Here is a 15,644-nt window from a genome sequence, read left to right as displayed (position 1 = left end):
CTCCTGCTGACAGCTTAGGGGTTATCTGGAAAATGAATGGACATGCCCTCAGGAGAGCTGTGGCATGGACTTTGAAATAATATCTCACTAGGATTCATTTTTAGGGCTTAGCTTCCAGTTATAGGGTGAATGATGAATTCCATCAGCTGTGATTATGTAACATCATCGAAAGTGCTAGATGATTTGTTCAAAGACATTGGCATGAATCTAATGAGAGTTGCTACTGAGCTGCATTATGGGAAATGTAGGGTGAATAGATTTTTAAGTTATACTGTATGTCTTTAGTCTTTTCATGTATAAAAATCCAAAATTAAAGGAGAGATGATTGTCTCAAGTTAAGGTTTCTGCATTCTTAGCCTTTTGTAGTCTGAAACTACAGGTACAAGCTGTTCCCAAAAAATCTCTTTCCCCTTATCCCAAAGATGATGATGCCAGACGATCACCCCCACTGTCCCTGCAGGTAGTTGAACTGTGTTAACCTTAAGCACACATGCACAATCAGACCAGACTGGAAAGATGATAAAATGTTTTTATTTTCACTTCACCATTTACTTTTTGTAACAGTTATGCATGAAAATCATTTTCAATCATTCAAAACAACTACCAGTATATACTTTCTATTTTATTTCTCTTTTTTTTTCTTTTTGGTGCATTAAGCATAGCAATTTGGACTTCATATGGTTGTTCAATATCAGTTTGATCACAAGAACAGCATAATGTCATGAAGTAATTTCAGTCATTCTTTTATTTTCCAAAACACTTCTTCCAATTTTGCGTGTCAAGTATTATAATATATTAATAAATATTTTTTAAATCATACAATTTCATCCAAAATTCTCTCTAAATTTGAAAATTGAGATCCAAAACAATGAGATGGTACAGCACTCACTGCTTTGACGTTACCCCACATGGATACACAACATGTGAACTGTTGACATTCAAACAGGGAGGCGGTGCATTTGTAATCTTCTCTGCATTCTCAGTATATAAGAGTGGCCCTAAGCATCCTGTGGCCCTCACAGGAAACCTAGGCTAGAACTCCTTTCATCTGATAGACGGACCAGGGCTGCAGTTAGAGTATATTCACTCGTTTAGCTGTCCGTCACCCAAGAAGCTGGTGAGTAGATCCACAAACACAGCTTCATATACAGATACTACAAAGAGTTGTGTATATTAGAATTCTACTCTGGAGTCACTCAAGGTCAATGTATATTATCAGTAGTGGATATAAAGTGTATGACCATCGCGAGCGCAGCTCAAACAATTTTTTCTTTCATTATGTCAAACATTAAGTGATCAATATTTCAGTTGACATATGATATACAAAAATTAAAATTCAAAAACAAATTAGACAAGAGGAAAAGACTTCAAGAATAAATACTGCAGAACAGTTTTAGTTATATTTGTGTTCATTACTTAGACCTTTGGATCAGCACAGCTGGGGCTTGATAATAATGACAAAATATACCAATTTTTTTCTTGATCATTATATTACAGGAATTTCTCTTTGTGCCTCGACAAAAATCTATTAAGATAATGTGTAATGTGGTTAATAACTTTGTAGGTGAATGTAAAGCAATTTGTTTAACTCAGAGTTTTGATTGTGGCATCGCTTTTTTCTATTCAGGAAAAGAAAATGCTTTTCTAATCCTAATAATGTTTTTAAAAAAACCCATTAAATTTAATTATAATATTGATGTATAGTTAATATTTTGCCTTTCGATATACTTGGTTTTAATTGTGTGAAAATAGGTAACTGATTACAAAAATAGTTGCAATAAATAATCTCTCACAACATGTTTTCATATTGTTTATTTATTTAGTTATTCATGATTGCCAGCAATTACAAACCAGCCACTATGGAAATACACCTATACCACACACGTGTAACTATATTAAATATACATCCATTTTACACTTGGCTTTTGAATGACGTGTGACTGGATGAATTATTCAAGCACATTACCATGAAACCCATTGTGATCATATTAGCGGTAAAGGTCTGTCCAGGACTGTTATTTCTTCAGGACACACTGAGTGGATTGATCACTGAGACCCTCTGTGCATGCTCAGCGTTTCTGCTGTGCTGTCCTTGCTCTAACAAGATTACTTGTGGATAGACAGCTTGAAATAGACAACAACGTAGTACTCATTAATTAGAGCCAGGGATTATGGGAAAATTGGGTCATCCTCACAGGACATGCAATAACGTATTGAATCCGAGACTATAAATCACAAGGAAATACGTACATGTAAATCCTCCCTGTTGCTTGTCAGACAAATAAGAGGATTAAAACCTCTGATGTCAGTCAGAGGTGACAGAGGTTGCAGATGAACCATTACATGTAAGTGATGGTTAAAGAGAGTGTCATAGTTATGATAAAACAGGTGAAAGTATCCCATGTTTTTGAGATGTCTTCTTTTGCATTAATTATATAACTTTTTCTTTCTTTTTTTCTTAAATGAAGATATCACAACAAAAACAAAATATTGACGAGGTATCTCTAAAGTCAACAACGTGCATTCAGGTACCATAACTGGTCAAAATGAATCTTGAGCCTAAAGCTGAGATCAAGTCGGCCACCCGTGTCAGCGGAGGCCCCGCCACCCCACGTAAGGGTCCACCTAAGTTCAAACAGAGGCAGACTCGTCAGTTCAAGAGCAAGCCTCCAAAGAAAGGAGTCCAAGGGTATGTCTTGAATTATTTGTTTTTATTGTTCGGAAATAATGAAAAGTCACAGTTTTTAATTTCTATTTCTTTGCAGCTTCGGTGATGATATCCCTGGAATGGAGGGCTTAGGCACAGGTGAGCTCAGTTCAAGTTTTAAAAGTAGTTGACAGTATATCTGTTTCTCTGATCAATAGATGTGATAACACCTTGTCTGTTTTCTGTTTCAGACATCACTGTCATTTGCCCATGGGAGGCCTTCAATCACTTGGAGCTCCATGAGCTGGCCCAATATGGCATCATCTGAGCTTTCCTGTAGCTCACAACAAACCTCTGAAGATTACAGACCGTGACCATGCACTTCAAACCATCTGCCTCAGGCCCCATCTCCTAGCTCCCAACTGAACTATTCCAATGAACTACAATAATGATATTGTAACAAACACAAAAAAAATGGAAAAAGAGAAAAATAATCTATAAAAAATACCTTTCTATTATCTCTCAATGGATTCTTCTGCTAAGATTCTTCTGAACTCTGAACTTCTGAAGTTTTAATTTAATTCTCAAATCTTTAGCACAGCTTAGTCACTCTTAAACATCATCTCTTCTTTTCTTTCTTCTTCTTTCTATTCATCTCACAGAGAAAACCTTAAACTTAAACAAGCAAGGAAGCCTCAAATTGAGTTTAAGTGACAAACCCATGAAGTGTCTGGGTTCCCACTTTCTGTGCTTCGGTGCAACTCTTGTCATCTCAGAGGCTTGTCCATCAATGCCGAACATGAAATACAAAACCTAAATTCTGTAGAATGGACACCAGCTTGCCATTTCTGAGCATTGCCTTTCCATGGGATAATGCTGATCAATCATCTTCAGATATCCCTCTTCTCCCTCTGATCAACTTTTAAGTGCACCCAAATTCTTTCCAGTCATAATACAGTATGTGGAAGTCTTTACAGCCAACAACCAGATAGTTTATCTCCAGGAAACCAGAATTCTTTTATGGCAAGTCATTTTGGCAGAGCTACATGTTAACATTAGTGTCTATTAACTTTAGTGACATATATGGGAAATGTATGATAACACTCTGTATGTATTTGATGTTTGTATGTTTATTTCTCTTACTATCACACAACCTGCGTGTTTATATTTGTATGTCGAAGGACAACATTTTTGTTCTCTTTTATTGTTATCTTGTAGGTACGTTTTTAATTTTTCCTCATTTCTGTCATCTATTTTTCAGAGTAATTTGTTTTTGATTTTACTGTTGTTTCTTCACAATTGTCCTTTTAATTATCAATGAACCATCATTCCAGTTAAATATTGCTCCCAGAACTTGTAATTTTGTAATTTTATGATTCATGATTTCATTTTTCAAAAGCAGTACTCAAAGTAACAAGATATAAATGAGGACGTTGATCATTTTTCTCTGGTCAGTCTTTCTTCAAATAATGGTGACATTGGTTATGCTGTTGTAGTGAGGGATGACAGAAGGATGAGTAAGACATATTTTTCGATAAGTGCTCCGATCTGGAGAGATATCTAATGGAGCATTGACCTATATACAAGATGAGAAAAAAAAAACATAAAAAGAGGAAAATAGAAATGGGGATTTGTTTATTCTCATCAAAACCGTTCCTAGGTCAGTAGCTTGATATTGATCAGTCACATTATATTGAATACATTTTAATTAAGCATTTCAGACAGTTAAATGGACTCATATGTAGGGTTTGTAATGTAAACCCTGCATCATTAGTTTATATAGCTCATATTTATATGAACAACTTTCTGCTTTTGATTATTTGATTGTATTTGATTGAATAAGGTTCATTAAAACATTTACAGTAATTAAAAACAGGGTGGAGTAAAATTAATATAACCTTCCAAATAAACAACTTAAATACTTTGCTTTTATCATAATATAATATAATATAATATAATATAATATAATATAATATAATATAATATAATATAATATCATATCATATCATATCATATCATATCATATCATATCATATCATATCATATCATATCATATCATATATATTATATTATATTATATCATATTACATACGTGTAATTACGTTGTGGTTACAAATAAGTCATGAAATTGTCAACATATTATAACATTAACTGCATAATCTGTGGAAACTATACATCTCACTGTGTATTGAGGTTGTTAGCTGCTGAAATTCTAGTTCAATACATTACAGCAAACAATATGAGTAACAATTTGTGTGCCTCCTTGGTTTGTAATCCTTGATTTTTGATCATTCCATTTGTATGTGTACATACAAAAATGTACAACTCCGGCTTAATTTAATATAAATTAAATAAATTAAGTATTTAAAAAATTATTTTTAAATTACAAAGCAATTCAAACGTTTGACCTGTATTTTACAGAAAAGATTTATACTTGTTTTTTCCCCCGATGTTATGGTTGCTACAGGCAACTGAAAAGTGGAACGATATTTTTCTTCTAAAAAAATGTTTCGGTTGTGACTGCTTCAGCGTCGGACCAGTGGGAAACCGTCGGTCATTTACTCGTGCAACACCCGTTGTATGAGTTGTGTTATGGAGTTTCGTTGACACAGAGCAGCGTAACGTGAAATTTGTTGTTGGAGTGCCTGGTTACTTACACAGTGATATAAATTGCGAGCGCTCGCCCGAGCAACATGGCAGATAATATTGTAAGTATAACATTGGTTGTTATTTAGCACCAGTGAGGGATCAACTCGGCTAATGCTAGCTAGCCTGTTAGCCGAAGTCTAGAGTGATGAGGCAGCAGAATTAGCTTGGTAGCTAAGGTTAGTTCGCTTTCATTAGTTAGGTGATTTGGGCCTGGTTAGCTTACTGGCTAATCTTAGCTCTTTAGCTAGCAGATGGCATTCAGATTAAAGGCCGATGGGAAAGGTATATAACCGTTAAAATTTTCGGGAGGATAGTGGTTGATTTAGCGTGTTTCATCTGGACGGGTACAATTAACTGTAGTGTGCTGCGTGAACATCGTGGCAGCTAATATGTTGGCGATTAAATAGATAAAACGTTCAAAAGTGTTGACCATGAATAAGCCCCACAAGGTTCGCTTTATTGAACGTTGTTTGATTCATATTTAACATCCTAATGTTAAAATGTCTTGTTGAAAAGTGCAGTCTCCTGTACTAACAGCAACGTTAACGATAGTTAATTTCTGCACTGTCACTGTTGTAAAGACATTGACAACACTGTAAATAAGAGGATAACAGTGGGAGATGTACTGTCTAAAGATCATATCTGACTGTATTGATCAGACCCCCCCCCCCAAAACCTTACAATCGATCTTTCTCAGTTGTTTGAAGGGAGGTGGGAAACGAAATGATGTTTATGTTCAATGTTTTCTTTTTAGATCATCAGGGTACAATCCCCAGATGGGATGAGGAAAATTCCGTCTACAAAGAGAGAGACAGCAGCTACTTTTCTTAAAAAGGTACCTTGTTTAAACATAACGGTATATATTTAGCAAATTTTTCATGCAAGGGTGCAAATTTAAAGGGTACTGGCTCAACAGTAATGCAAAAATGTATACCACATTGTTTTAAGGAAGTACACTTGCCTCTGCTTGTGCCACTCTTTTCTTGTTTTGAGGCTGGTTGAACTACTTGAAGTGGATGCATTTCCTGGCTCACTGATCATCTCAGTTCCTTACCAGTTAGAATTGTTATTACATTCAGAAGAAGTCCATTAACTATTGATCCAGATTTTGAATTTAAATGAGCCATGTTCTAGCATACCACTCGCAGCAGAGCATTGCACCAGCCCCACATTAAAAATGTATGTGCTACAACAGCATGTTTGTCACACGTGGTTTTTATTCCATGCCATTGTGCTGACAGCGATGGGTGTATTAAGAACCAGGAGAGTGAGGCAGACAAGGCAGACACAGTGGTAACCCTGCAGGTTGTAATGCTAAAAATTAGCTTGTGGTTGTTTAGTTAAAAAATGAATTAAAGCTGAATACCCAGCATTTGGGTGACTTTCTGCCTGATGTGTGATATAGCGATTAAAGTGTCATGAAATACTCTGCTGGCCAGTCAGCTCAGAGTATTGACTCTCTGATAATTTTGCAAGCTGTTTCTGCAAGCTGATTCTCTCATGCAATTTTTTTTCTACTATAGTTTCCTCCTGGATTCTGTCTTAAGCAATTTCACAAAGTGCATTTTTACATTTTGTATTCTCATGTGGGATAGTCATCCATCATATCAGCATACTGTACTTTTTTTCTCTCAGGTAGCGAAAGAATTTGGGTTCAATTGTAATGGGTTTTCTATATACCTGAACCGCAATAAGACCGGAGAGATCCTTTCCCAGAACAAATCTCTCAGCCTGCTTAAGATCAAGTAAGTAATAAAAAACAACATTGATTCATAAAGTCTAGATTTTTCAAACAATCCCATAAATAGAGGTCAGTGATTCTCTTAGGTGACACGCATCTTCCAAATTTTTAAGAAATTAACTAAATGTTTTATTTCAAGTGTGCAATTATGTTGTCCTTTTCTCCTTCCAAGGCATGGCGACATGCTGTTTCTGTTCCCCTCAGGATCTTCAACATCTTCTGGGGAGGTGATGGACACTGCGACCCCCCACTCATCTTCATCACTACCATACGTTTCATCTTCCTCATCTTTTTCTTCATCCTCCGTGATCCCTCGGTCCTTTTCAGCTCCTCAGGTCCAGGAGGATGAGATTGATCAGTATTTGGCCAAACAAGATGGCAAAATCTACAGAAATAAAGACCCACAACTGTAAGAAAAAGACCTACTGTGAACGCCCAAATTAGAAACAAATGTCAGACAAGATTCATTCAGTTCTTGTCTTGTTACAGATGTCGCCATGGTGCCCTTGGAAAATGTGTGCACTGCGTACCTTTAGAGGTAAGCTAATTCATTGTTTATACTGTATTTTTGACTTTAAAATCCATAATTGTTGCAGTACCATTATATACTAAAAAAAATGCAGAAATGCATTCTACTGTACTCATTTAAACTCTGCCGCCTTTTATTTTCATCAGCCTTTTGATGAAGACTACCTGAATCACCTCGACCCACCAGTGAAACACATGTCATTCCATGCATACCTACGCAAGCTGACCGGTGGAGCAGACAAGTTAGAAGTTGTTTTTTATGACTTATCGGAAATCCTCATGTTCCTCTCAATTTTAACACTGCCTTTCCCTTCTGCAGAGGTAAATTTGCTGCTTTGGAAAACATCAGCTGTAAGATCAAGTCAGGTTGTGAGGGCCACCCTCCCTGGCCAGAGGGTATCTGCACCAAGTGCCAGCCCAGTGCCATCACACTAAACAGACAGGTATGCAATCTTAGTGTTTGAAAGTGGAATTGATGATCACAACAATAAACAACCAATGTGTGCGCAGTATTACCTGCCCAGGCAGTGCATTTCTTTTTTTTAGTTTCAAAGTTTTCTTTGAATCAGCCTTTATACAAATGTTTTTTTCTAACATGTATCCAATTCACCATTTTTTTCTATTTCTGGGTAGGAGAAATACTAAATACTGAATTTCATTTTTCTTCTTTTCCCCAGAAATACAGACATGTGGACAACATCATGTTTGAGAACCACACCATTGCTGACCGCTTCCTGGACTTCTGGAGGAAGACAGGCAGTCAGAGGATGGGATACTTGTATGGACGGTTCACTGAGCACAAAGACATCCCTCTGGGCATCAGAGCTGAGGTGGCCGCCATCTACGAGCCCCCGCAGGTGACTTACACGTCTGAGCTGAGTTGATTAGAGCATCTTGTTGATTTCATTGGTGAAGTAGGTTTAGTAATGCTCAATACACAGTATGCTGAATTTCTTAGCCTTGTAGTAACTCCTTGGTATCATGTAACTCTGTTTTAGAATGCCACTCAGAACTGCCTGGAACTGGTGGATGATCCTAAAGCTGTGGCTGTGGATGAGATTGCTGCCAAACTGGGTCTCTGCAAGGTTGGCCATCATGTGTCGCCCAATTGCTTTTACACAAAGTGTTTTTTTCAGTGTTGTCTCACTAAATAATGTGAACAATGGTATGTCTACAGGGCTAATACAAGGTTAAAGTTCTAAAACTTGTTTTTTTAGTACAAAGTCTACTTGCTGCTACTGCCAAATTTCTAATTATCTTTCTGGGCTTTTCGTTGAATGAGACAGCAATTACTTTCTGCACACTAGCCATATCTCTATCAATTGTCTCAGCTATTCCTATTTGATCTGTGTTATCCTTAATATTTTTCAGGTGGGTTGGATCTTCACTGATCTGATCTCTGAGGATACCAGAATAGGTACTGTAAGGTACACGAGAAATCAGGTGAGGCTTTAGTTAACTCAAACACTACCTGCTCATTGGACTAGTTAGCTGCTTTCATGAAACATTCTCATGATTGTCCTCATGATTTCCGGTTTATTAGGATTCTTACTACCTGAGTGCTGAGGAGTGCATCACAGCAGGGTACTTCCAGAATCTGCACTCAAACCCTTGCAGACTCTCTCGAGATGGTCATTTTGGCTCAAAATTTGTAACTGTGCTTGCAACAGGTATATGTGTGTTTGCTCTAATGCTAAAGTGAGAGTTGGAATATAATTTCTTCATTATTCTATTCACATAGATAGTATGTTTATCTAAACCAAAACAGGTAAAACAAAGTCATGTTACTCAGCTAAAATGATCAGTTATTTTTAATCATCAGAAAGGTGGGTAAGCCACCTTCTGAAAGACCCCTGTTTAATTTCTTCTCCCAAAGTCCATAATTTCTTTGTAAGATATAATTAAGTGTGAAACAGGGGCAGTTTTTGTTTTTTGTTGTTGTTTTTTTAAAATACTTTTCTTCAACGAACAATAAAGCATTTTGTCTTTTCTTAATATGCTTTTGCAGGTGGTCCAGATAATCAGGTGCACTTTGACGGATACCAGGTGTCCAATCAGTGCATGGCTTTGGTGAGAGATGAGTGCCTACTACCCTGCAAAGATGCTCCTGAGCTGGGCTTTGCCAAAGAGTCGAGCCCTGAGCAGTACGTACCAGATGTGTTCTACAAGGTAAGATCTTACACTTGACATGACAACTTATCGGTACTATTAAACATAAAGCTATCCATATATAATGTATACAGTATTACCTTAAGATATGAGCTACTCGACTTTCAAGTGTTTAAAGATATGAGCAGTTGCTCTCGCCATATTTTTGTTCAACATACAAGTAGAAATCCGAGATAGAACCATGCTTTGGGACACCCCTGGTAGTTGGCGGATAGATGCAGCATCAGTTGAGCCCGCATCTTGTTTTCGTTTGTGGAGTCAAGATGTTGCTTTTGTGTGTTGTTATATTTATTGTTGTTTGTGTAACTTATATATAATTTATCATACACAGGTAAAGTATGCACGTCTGTTGTTTGATAAAAATACGTTTTGATTTGTTTGTTTGCTTTTTACAATTTATAGGTGTTTGGGGCTTTTTTACTAGGCTGGAATGGATGAAAATGATTTGTTATTTTAAATGGGGAAAATTTGTTTGAGTTATGAGTTGTTTGACGTATGACGTCAGTCACGGAACCAATTAAATTTGTATCTCACGGTACTACTGTAATAGTGTATGGTTTTCTGTTTGACAAATGAATAGCACTAAAAAGTTCAAACCGTTGATATTGTGATGCTTTGCTTTTAGTCCAGTTATTTTGTCTCCATTCATCCAGATGTTAATGTTGTTATTTTTTTTCATCCACCCATCCAAAAGGACAAAGACAAATTTGGAAATGATGTCACATTTCTAGCCCGGCCTCTCCCTGTGGAGTACCTTATCATAGATGTGAGAAAAATATACTTTTATTGTTCATATATTATTCTTTATTGAACATCTGTTCTTAATAATTCAATGCCTTCCTTGTAGCTTTTATTTATAATCTTCTGGTGCTGGTTTCATTTCATTGACAGATAACTACCACTTTTCCAAAGGACCCCCAGTACACGTTCTCCTCCACACAACGCTTCCCCATTGAGAACCGTGATATTCCGGGAGAAATACAAGCAAGTCAATTCCAGATAAAATATAATATGATCTTCTGTTAAATATTCCAGTACAAGTGTTGTATTACAATTGTGTTGTGTTTTGTAGTTAGGTGAGATGTGTAGAAATGGAATTTTTCAGCCACAGTGACATCACTCTTGGCTGGATTGTTAACTGATTTACAATTTAATGGAAGCTTTGCTTGTTTTAACACATCTTAAATTTGTTTCTATCCCTGGGATGAAAATGATCTTCATATATGTTGAAAGGGCAATAACTACATCACTAAAGCATGCACATGATGAGAGTGTAGTGTGCATTTTCTCGAGACAGACATTCTTCAGTTCACTATCCTTGGTGCCTGAGAGAGTTAGGGCAACCTTTGGATTCTATAAACCCCAGAGGTCAGAGGAAGTCATGCATCGTGTTTTCTGTTTGTTTTTTTTGTCTGCAGAATTTCCATAGTTTAGCAACATACCTGTCCCAGTGCAACTCCACGGCATTCCTTGACATTGTTTCAGACTTCCATCTCCTTCTCTTCCTTGTCACCAATGAAGTAATGCCTCTGAGAGTAAGGCCTCTTCCTTTTTATAATTTTCCTTTTGGTGGTTAATGATCATTCTTTTGCAGTCTGGAAGTGGTTACTGGTGTGAAGATGTTTTAATTTAAGACCTGTCGTCATGTTGATAGGATTTCAAGTTGACCTTTGACCCATAATGTTCAAAAACAAAAAGTCTAATCATTGCTAAGTCTAATCATCGCAAGCTACCGTTTTGCTGAATCTGTGTTAGCGACTTCATGGATTACAGGCTGTGCTTGTTTCCACAGGACAGCATAGACTTGTTGCTAGATGCAGTCAGGACTCGTAACGAGGATTTGGCACAGACCTGGATGAAATCCGAGCAGTGGGCCACTATTGAGCAGCTGTGTAGTAAGTCACTGCCGATCACTAAGGGAAACATCATGCTTCATTTCTTAGCTTTCTGCTCTGTTAAGCTTGTATATGAAGGTTGATATCATTAGTTGATAATCCCCCCAAAAATTAAATCTTTTTTTGAAAATCATCAAGCAGTGGTGTGAGATTGATATTTATTTGAATGTTTAATTAATGTTTTTAATCAAATTGTCCATGATTCCACAGATTACAGTAAACTTTTGAGTTTTTATTTTCAAAATGTATTGATAATAAATAAAAAAATAATTGATTTTAAAATGAATAACTGGATTAAGTATTTATGAAAATGTATTAATGTCTGAATATCCCTCCCTTGTCCTTCTAGGTACAGTTGGAGGGCAGCCCTCCAGCTCTATGAGTTACGGCGCGATGGGCGGTCCCTCAGTTCCTGCCTCCTCCTCGGTCATGTGGTCCTGCCTCCATTGCACCTTCATGAACCAAGCTGGCACAGATCACTGTGAAATGTGCAGCCTGCCCCGCAGTTAAATCCCACCAACGTCCTCCACCCTGATCTTCTCCCGCCTTGTCCTCCTCTTAACTTACCAATGACATCTCTATCACCAGGACCAGCTGCAAGAATTTGGATGCCCTTTTTTGTTTTTCTTTTGTTCTTCCCATCTCACCAAGCTGCTGTGATGCGTGAAAGGGATGCACTCGTTTACATTAAATTCAATGAGTGAAAGTAAAACCAGACTTTCTTTTTCCTTCTCCCTCCTCGCCATGACTCCTGTGAGCATTAGGATTCACTGAGGTAAAGCACTTTTCAACCAACAGCTCACCTGAATGATCACCCGTCAAATGAAACCCTGCTGTGACTCAGGACAACAGCAAAGACTCTCATATCTGTGCCCATCTCACTCTCTCTATGTCTTCTGGAAAAAAGTTTTTGTGTATAAATACATTTGAGGAATGATACTGTTATTTAATTGAGCTTTTTTTTTATCTGATTGTAGCGATACCTTAAAACTTTGAATCTTCAGCATGGATTCTACTCATTCAGGTGTTTATAGGTCTTTTGACAAGCCCCTTATAGTACAATCATAGGTCAAAGCTCAGACCTTAAAACTCTTTAGAGTGCCAGAGTATGTCTGGTTAAGTAGAGAGTTTATATTTCTCAGTATTAAATTACTGTACTTAATAAGTCCCAGACTTTAAAAAGCATACACAGAAAAATCCTCTCATCCTCAACTAATTGCAGAAGTCAGTCGTGCTGTTTTCTAACTTTCGGACTGATGTCCAACCAACTGGAAGTGGTTCCTAAAGCCATTTTATCTGAAGTGTTGTGTGTGCAACATTTGGATTTGATGGTTTGCTGGCAAAATATGTAGCTTATTTTATCAGCTGTATGTACTGTTTTGGACAAAACTCCCCAAGACGCCATCTGTCAGTCTCATCATTGTTACTGACTTGCACTGTATTACCCACAAGGTGGTTCTAGAAACAACTGGTGCTTGCCACTCTCATGCCATACTTTGGGTTCTTTTCTTGCTGGCATCAGTCCACTTTAACCGTGTTCCTTCACCGATGGGGCCCCTTCTGCGTGTTCATCAAAGACTTTTGCAGGGGTCACAGTTTAGCAAGTGTCATCTGATCTCTGTGCTGGATGTCGTCTGCAATTAAGAAAACCTTGAAATTAGAATGGTCTGTTTTGGGGTTTACACATATTTATTCTCTGTGCTTTTACACAAAGGCTCTGAGCTCCTTCAAGTAGGAGACAAGGATGATGTTCAGCTCAACATTTTCTCCATTCTAGAGCTACAGTTACCAGTACAGCCAATTAATTCTGTCTCAATAGCATTACAAAGGCAAACATTCTTTAACTTACCTCTAATTGTATTGAGACTTGCAAATAGCTTGGAATTGTTTTGGAATTTGTGATACTAAGGAACTTTTTTCAGTAATTACATTGAACAATTCCCTTGAAATTTACACTCAGTAGTTGGCTTATTGGTTAAAACAGACAGTTTTTGTCAAGATGTTACTTTTGAGACAACAACTTAAGATAACTTAGGTTCAGTGGTGTTCACACGATTTTTTCCATGGCACAAAATGTTTTGTTGAGCCACACTACCGAAAATACAGTACTCATAATATGCATCCATTTAATTAAATCAAACCATTTAGTCCATGTTTAGTTTTCTGCACCATTACCTGGATTTCAAAAAGAAATGTCTACAAATGTTGAAAAATAAATGAGGCTTTATCTATATAGCAAGAAAAAGTGACGTAATTTTGAATCTAACACAAAAATTAACAGTTGTTACAAACATATTTGTAAGAAATTGTGTTGCTTGACATAATTTGCCATTTTATTTATTATGTAAAGCTCAAAAAAGTGGCTACGACAGTTTTTTTTTTTTTTTAAGTATATGTATTCAAGAGAAGATAACTAGTGGATCATTTTTGGATCTTTGGTATATTAATTATGAATTATGATGTTTTTGACAGCAGAATCTGTTTCCAGCCACATCTTTGATATGATTTGCTGCCGACTGGTGATAAAGTTCTCAAACCTTTCATCACCACATATGTTTAGTTCATTCACTAAACATACAATTTCACACAAAATTGATTTTTTTTTTGCAAACAGGATATTCCATCTGGCAGGAAAACCAGAGTGAATCATCAAATCTTGTTGAGTTTGGGGGTGTTCCTGTTCCAGTTTAGCCTCTTCGGTTACAAGGGCGAGCCGTGGGCAGCAGATTTGATATTAATGAGACTTGCACTTCTTTGTAAGAGTTTGAGGAATTCAGTTGATGAAGTGACAATAAGTATATTTTAGATTTAGAAGAATTTGAAAGTGTAAATTCTTGCGTTTTCCTTTGCCTGGTGATATCATTCTTGCCACTTGTGTGAATTCTCAAAATAGATTTATCTGATGTCATTCTAATGGACGGCAGTGACCTTTTCCTTTTGTATTGCTCCAGACTTCGTTTGCTGAGCAAGCATGTTCTTGGAGTTAAAGTCAGTCCTCACTTTCCACTGAGCTGATAGAGGACCCTGAAAGTTGTATGCTGTTGACCTGGATTTGAAACACAATAAAAACAAAAAAATTCCTATGCACATAGCCGTTTCTTTGATTTGTTGCATGTCTACTTGAGTAATTGCGAAAAGGCCTAATAGATGATGTTTCATGATGATTTTTATATTAAAATAGCATAATACAGTACAGTAGTAGTATAAAAGCAATTTACTACTATAAGAAGTTGTATAACATGATTTATAGTGCCGTAACAATGTTAACTACTTTACAATAGAGTGGTATAAAAATTATAGTATAAAAATCCATTGTAGGAGGAGAGTATTGAACAGCATTAATTGTAAATTATCACATATTGTATTACTGTTCTTGGTCCACATCTTTTTGTCCTTACTCCTATATATGATTACAATTTCCTCCGGGATTATTAAATTATCTATCTATATATGAGACTCATCATCACAGACACATTTACACCTCATATACACTTTTTCTTAAGTTCTTCCTCCTTACATGTCATCTTTAATTGATCAGCTAAGGTGTACATAGCAACATGTCCTTTAAATGCTTAAAACAGTGGGAAATATAAAGATCTCTAGCAGGTCAGCCTTGAAGGAAAAAGTCATTACAGTTTCATGCTTGACTTTGAAGTGAAATCCTGACATATGAGGCCCAGTTTGTGTGAGAGTCAGATGGGGGAGGAAACCTGAGACACTCCCACCTTTGCAGGCAATGAGATGCTTAAGAGTGTCGGTTTTGACCTCATTAGATTAGTTGACTGTCTCTGCAGGTAAGTGTTCTCCACTGAATGACAAATAAATTACAGGTAATCTGTTAATTCTTTAGTTGTCAGGAAAGATATTTACACCATGTATAGATAACTTTAGTCCACACTAATATTCTCAGATGTATCCGTGGGTGTTTCCAGTTGCAGCTTTAAGGATGAAGCCTCCTGGTGTTCTGTTCATCTTAAGTCTAGACAGTCTAGACAGCAGACTGGACTGGTCACTC

At 36.8% G+C, this 15,644-nt stretch overlaps 2 protein-coding genes across 2 annotated transcripts; both read left to right on the top strand.

The window, feature by feature from the left end:
- The first annotated feature begins 972 nt into the window (after nt 1–972).
- Nucleotides 973–4,089, top strand: pde6gb (phosphodiesterase 6G, cGMP-specific, rod, gamma, paralog b). Its single transcript, XM_068306254.1, has 4 exons — nt 973–1,117; nt 2,469–2,689; nt 2,766–2,806; nt 2,899–4,089. Exons 2-4 carry the CDS (start codon nt 2,547–2,549, stop codon nt 2,973–2,975), a joined length of 261 nt encoding a protein of 86 aa, XP_068162355.1. The 5' UTR covers nt 973–1,117; nt 2,469–2,546; the 3' UTR covers nt 2,976–4,089.
- Nucleotides 4,090–5,209: 1,120 nt separating this feature from the next.
- Nucleotides 5,210–14,716, top strand: nploc4 (NPL4 homolog, ubiquitin recognition factor). Its single transcript, XM_068306006.1, has 17 exons — nt 5,210–5,355; nt 6,051–6,131; nt 6,932–7,041; nt 7,210–7,446; nt 7,527–7,575; nt 7,713–7,807; nt 7,885–8,008; nt 8,243–8,422; nt 8,564–8,650; nt 8,937–9,008; nt 9,109–9,235; nt 9,574–9,734; nt 10,429–10,500; nt 10,626–10,718; nt 11,153–11,269; nt 11,527–11,629; nt 11,979–14,716. Exons 1-17 carry the CDS (start codon nt 5,341–5,343, stop codon nt 12,137–12,139), a joined length of 1,884 nt encoding a protein of 627 aa, XP_068162107.1. The 5' UTR covers nt 5,210–5,340; the 3' UTR covers nt 12,140–14,716.
- Nucleotides 14,717–15,644: the final 928 nt, after the last annotated feature.

This window comes from Antennarius striatus, chromosome 21 (assembly GCF_040054535.1).
Source record: "Antennarius striatus isolate MH-2024 chromosome 21, ASM4005453v1, whole genome shotgun sequence".
NCBI classification, from domain to species: Eukaryota; Metazoa; Chordata; class Actinopteri; order Lophiiformes; family Antennariidae; genus Antennarius; species Antennarius striatus.
The sequence above is the reverse complement of the archived record's forward strand: the minus strand, read 5'-3'. Positions and strand labels throughout refer to the sequence as shown.

Excerpts from the sequence above, each read along its gene's own strand:
- pde6gb (XM_068306254.1), top strand. The coding sequence starts at position 2,547 with ATGAATCTTGAGCCTAAAGCTGAGATCAAGTCGGCCACCCGTGTCAGC. Across the intron at positions 2,690-2,765 it reads CCAAAGAAAGGAGTCCAAGG|CTTCGGTGATGATATCCCTG; the intron begins GTATGTCTTGAA and ends ATTTCTTTGCAG. Across the intron at positions 2,807-2,898 it reads AATGGAGGGCTTAGGCACAG|ACATCACTGTCATTTGCCCA; the intron begins GTGAGCTCAGTT and ends TTTCTGTTTCAG.
- nploc4 (XM_068306006.1), top strand. Across the intron at positions 9,735-10,428 it reads TACCAGATGTGTTCTACAAG|GACAAAGACAAATTTGGAAA; the intron begins GTAAGATCTTAC and ends CCCATCCAAAAG. Across the intron at positions 11,630-11,978 it reads CACTATTGAGCAGCTGTGTA|GTACAGTTGGAGGGCAGCCC; the intron begins GTAAGTCACTGC and ends TTGTCCTTCTAG.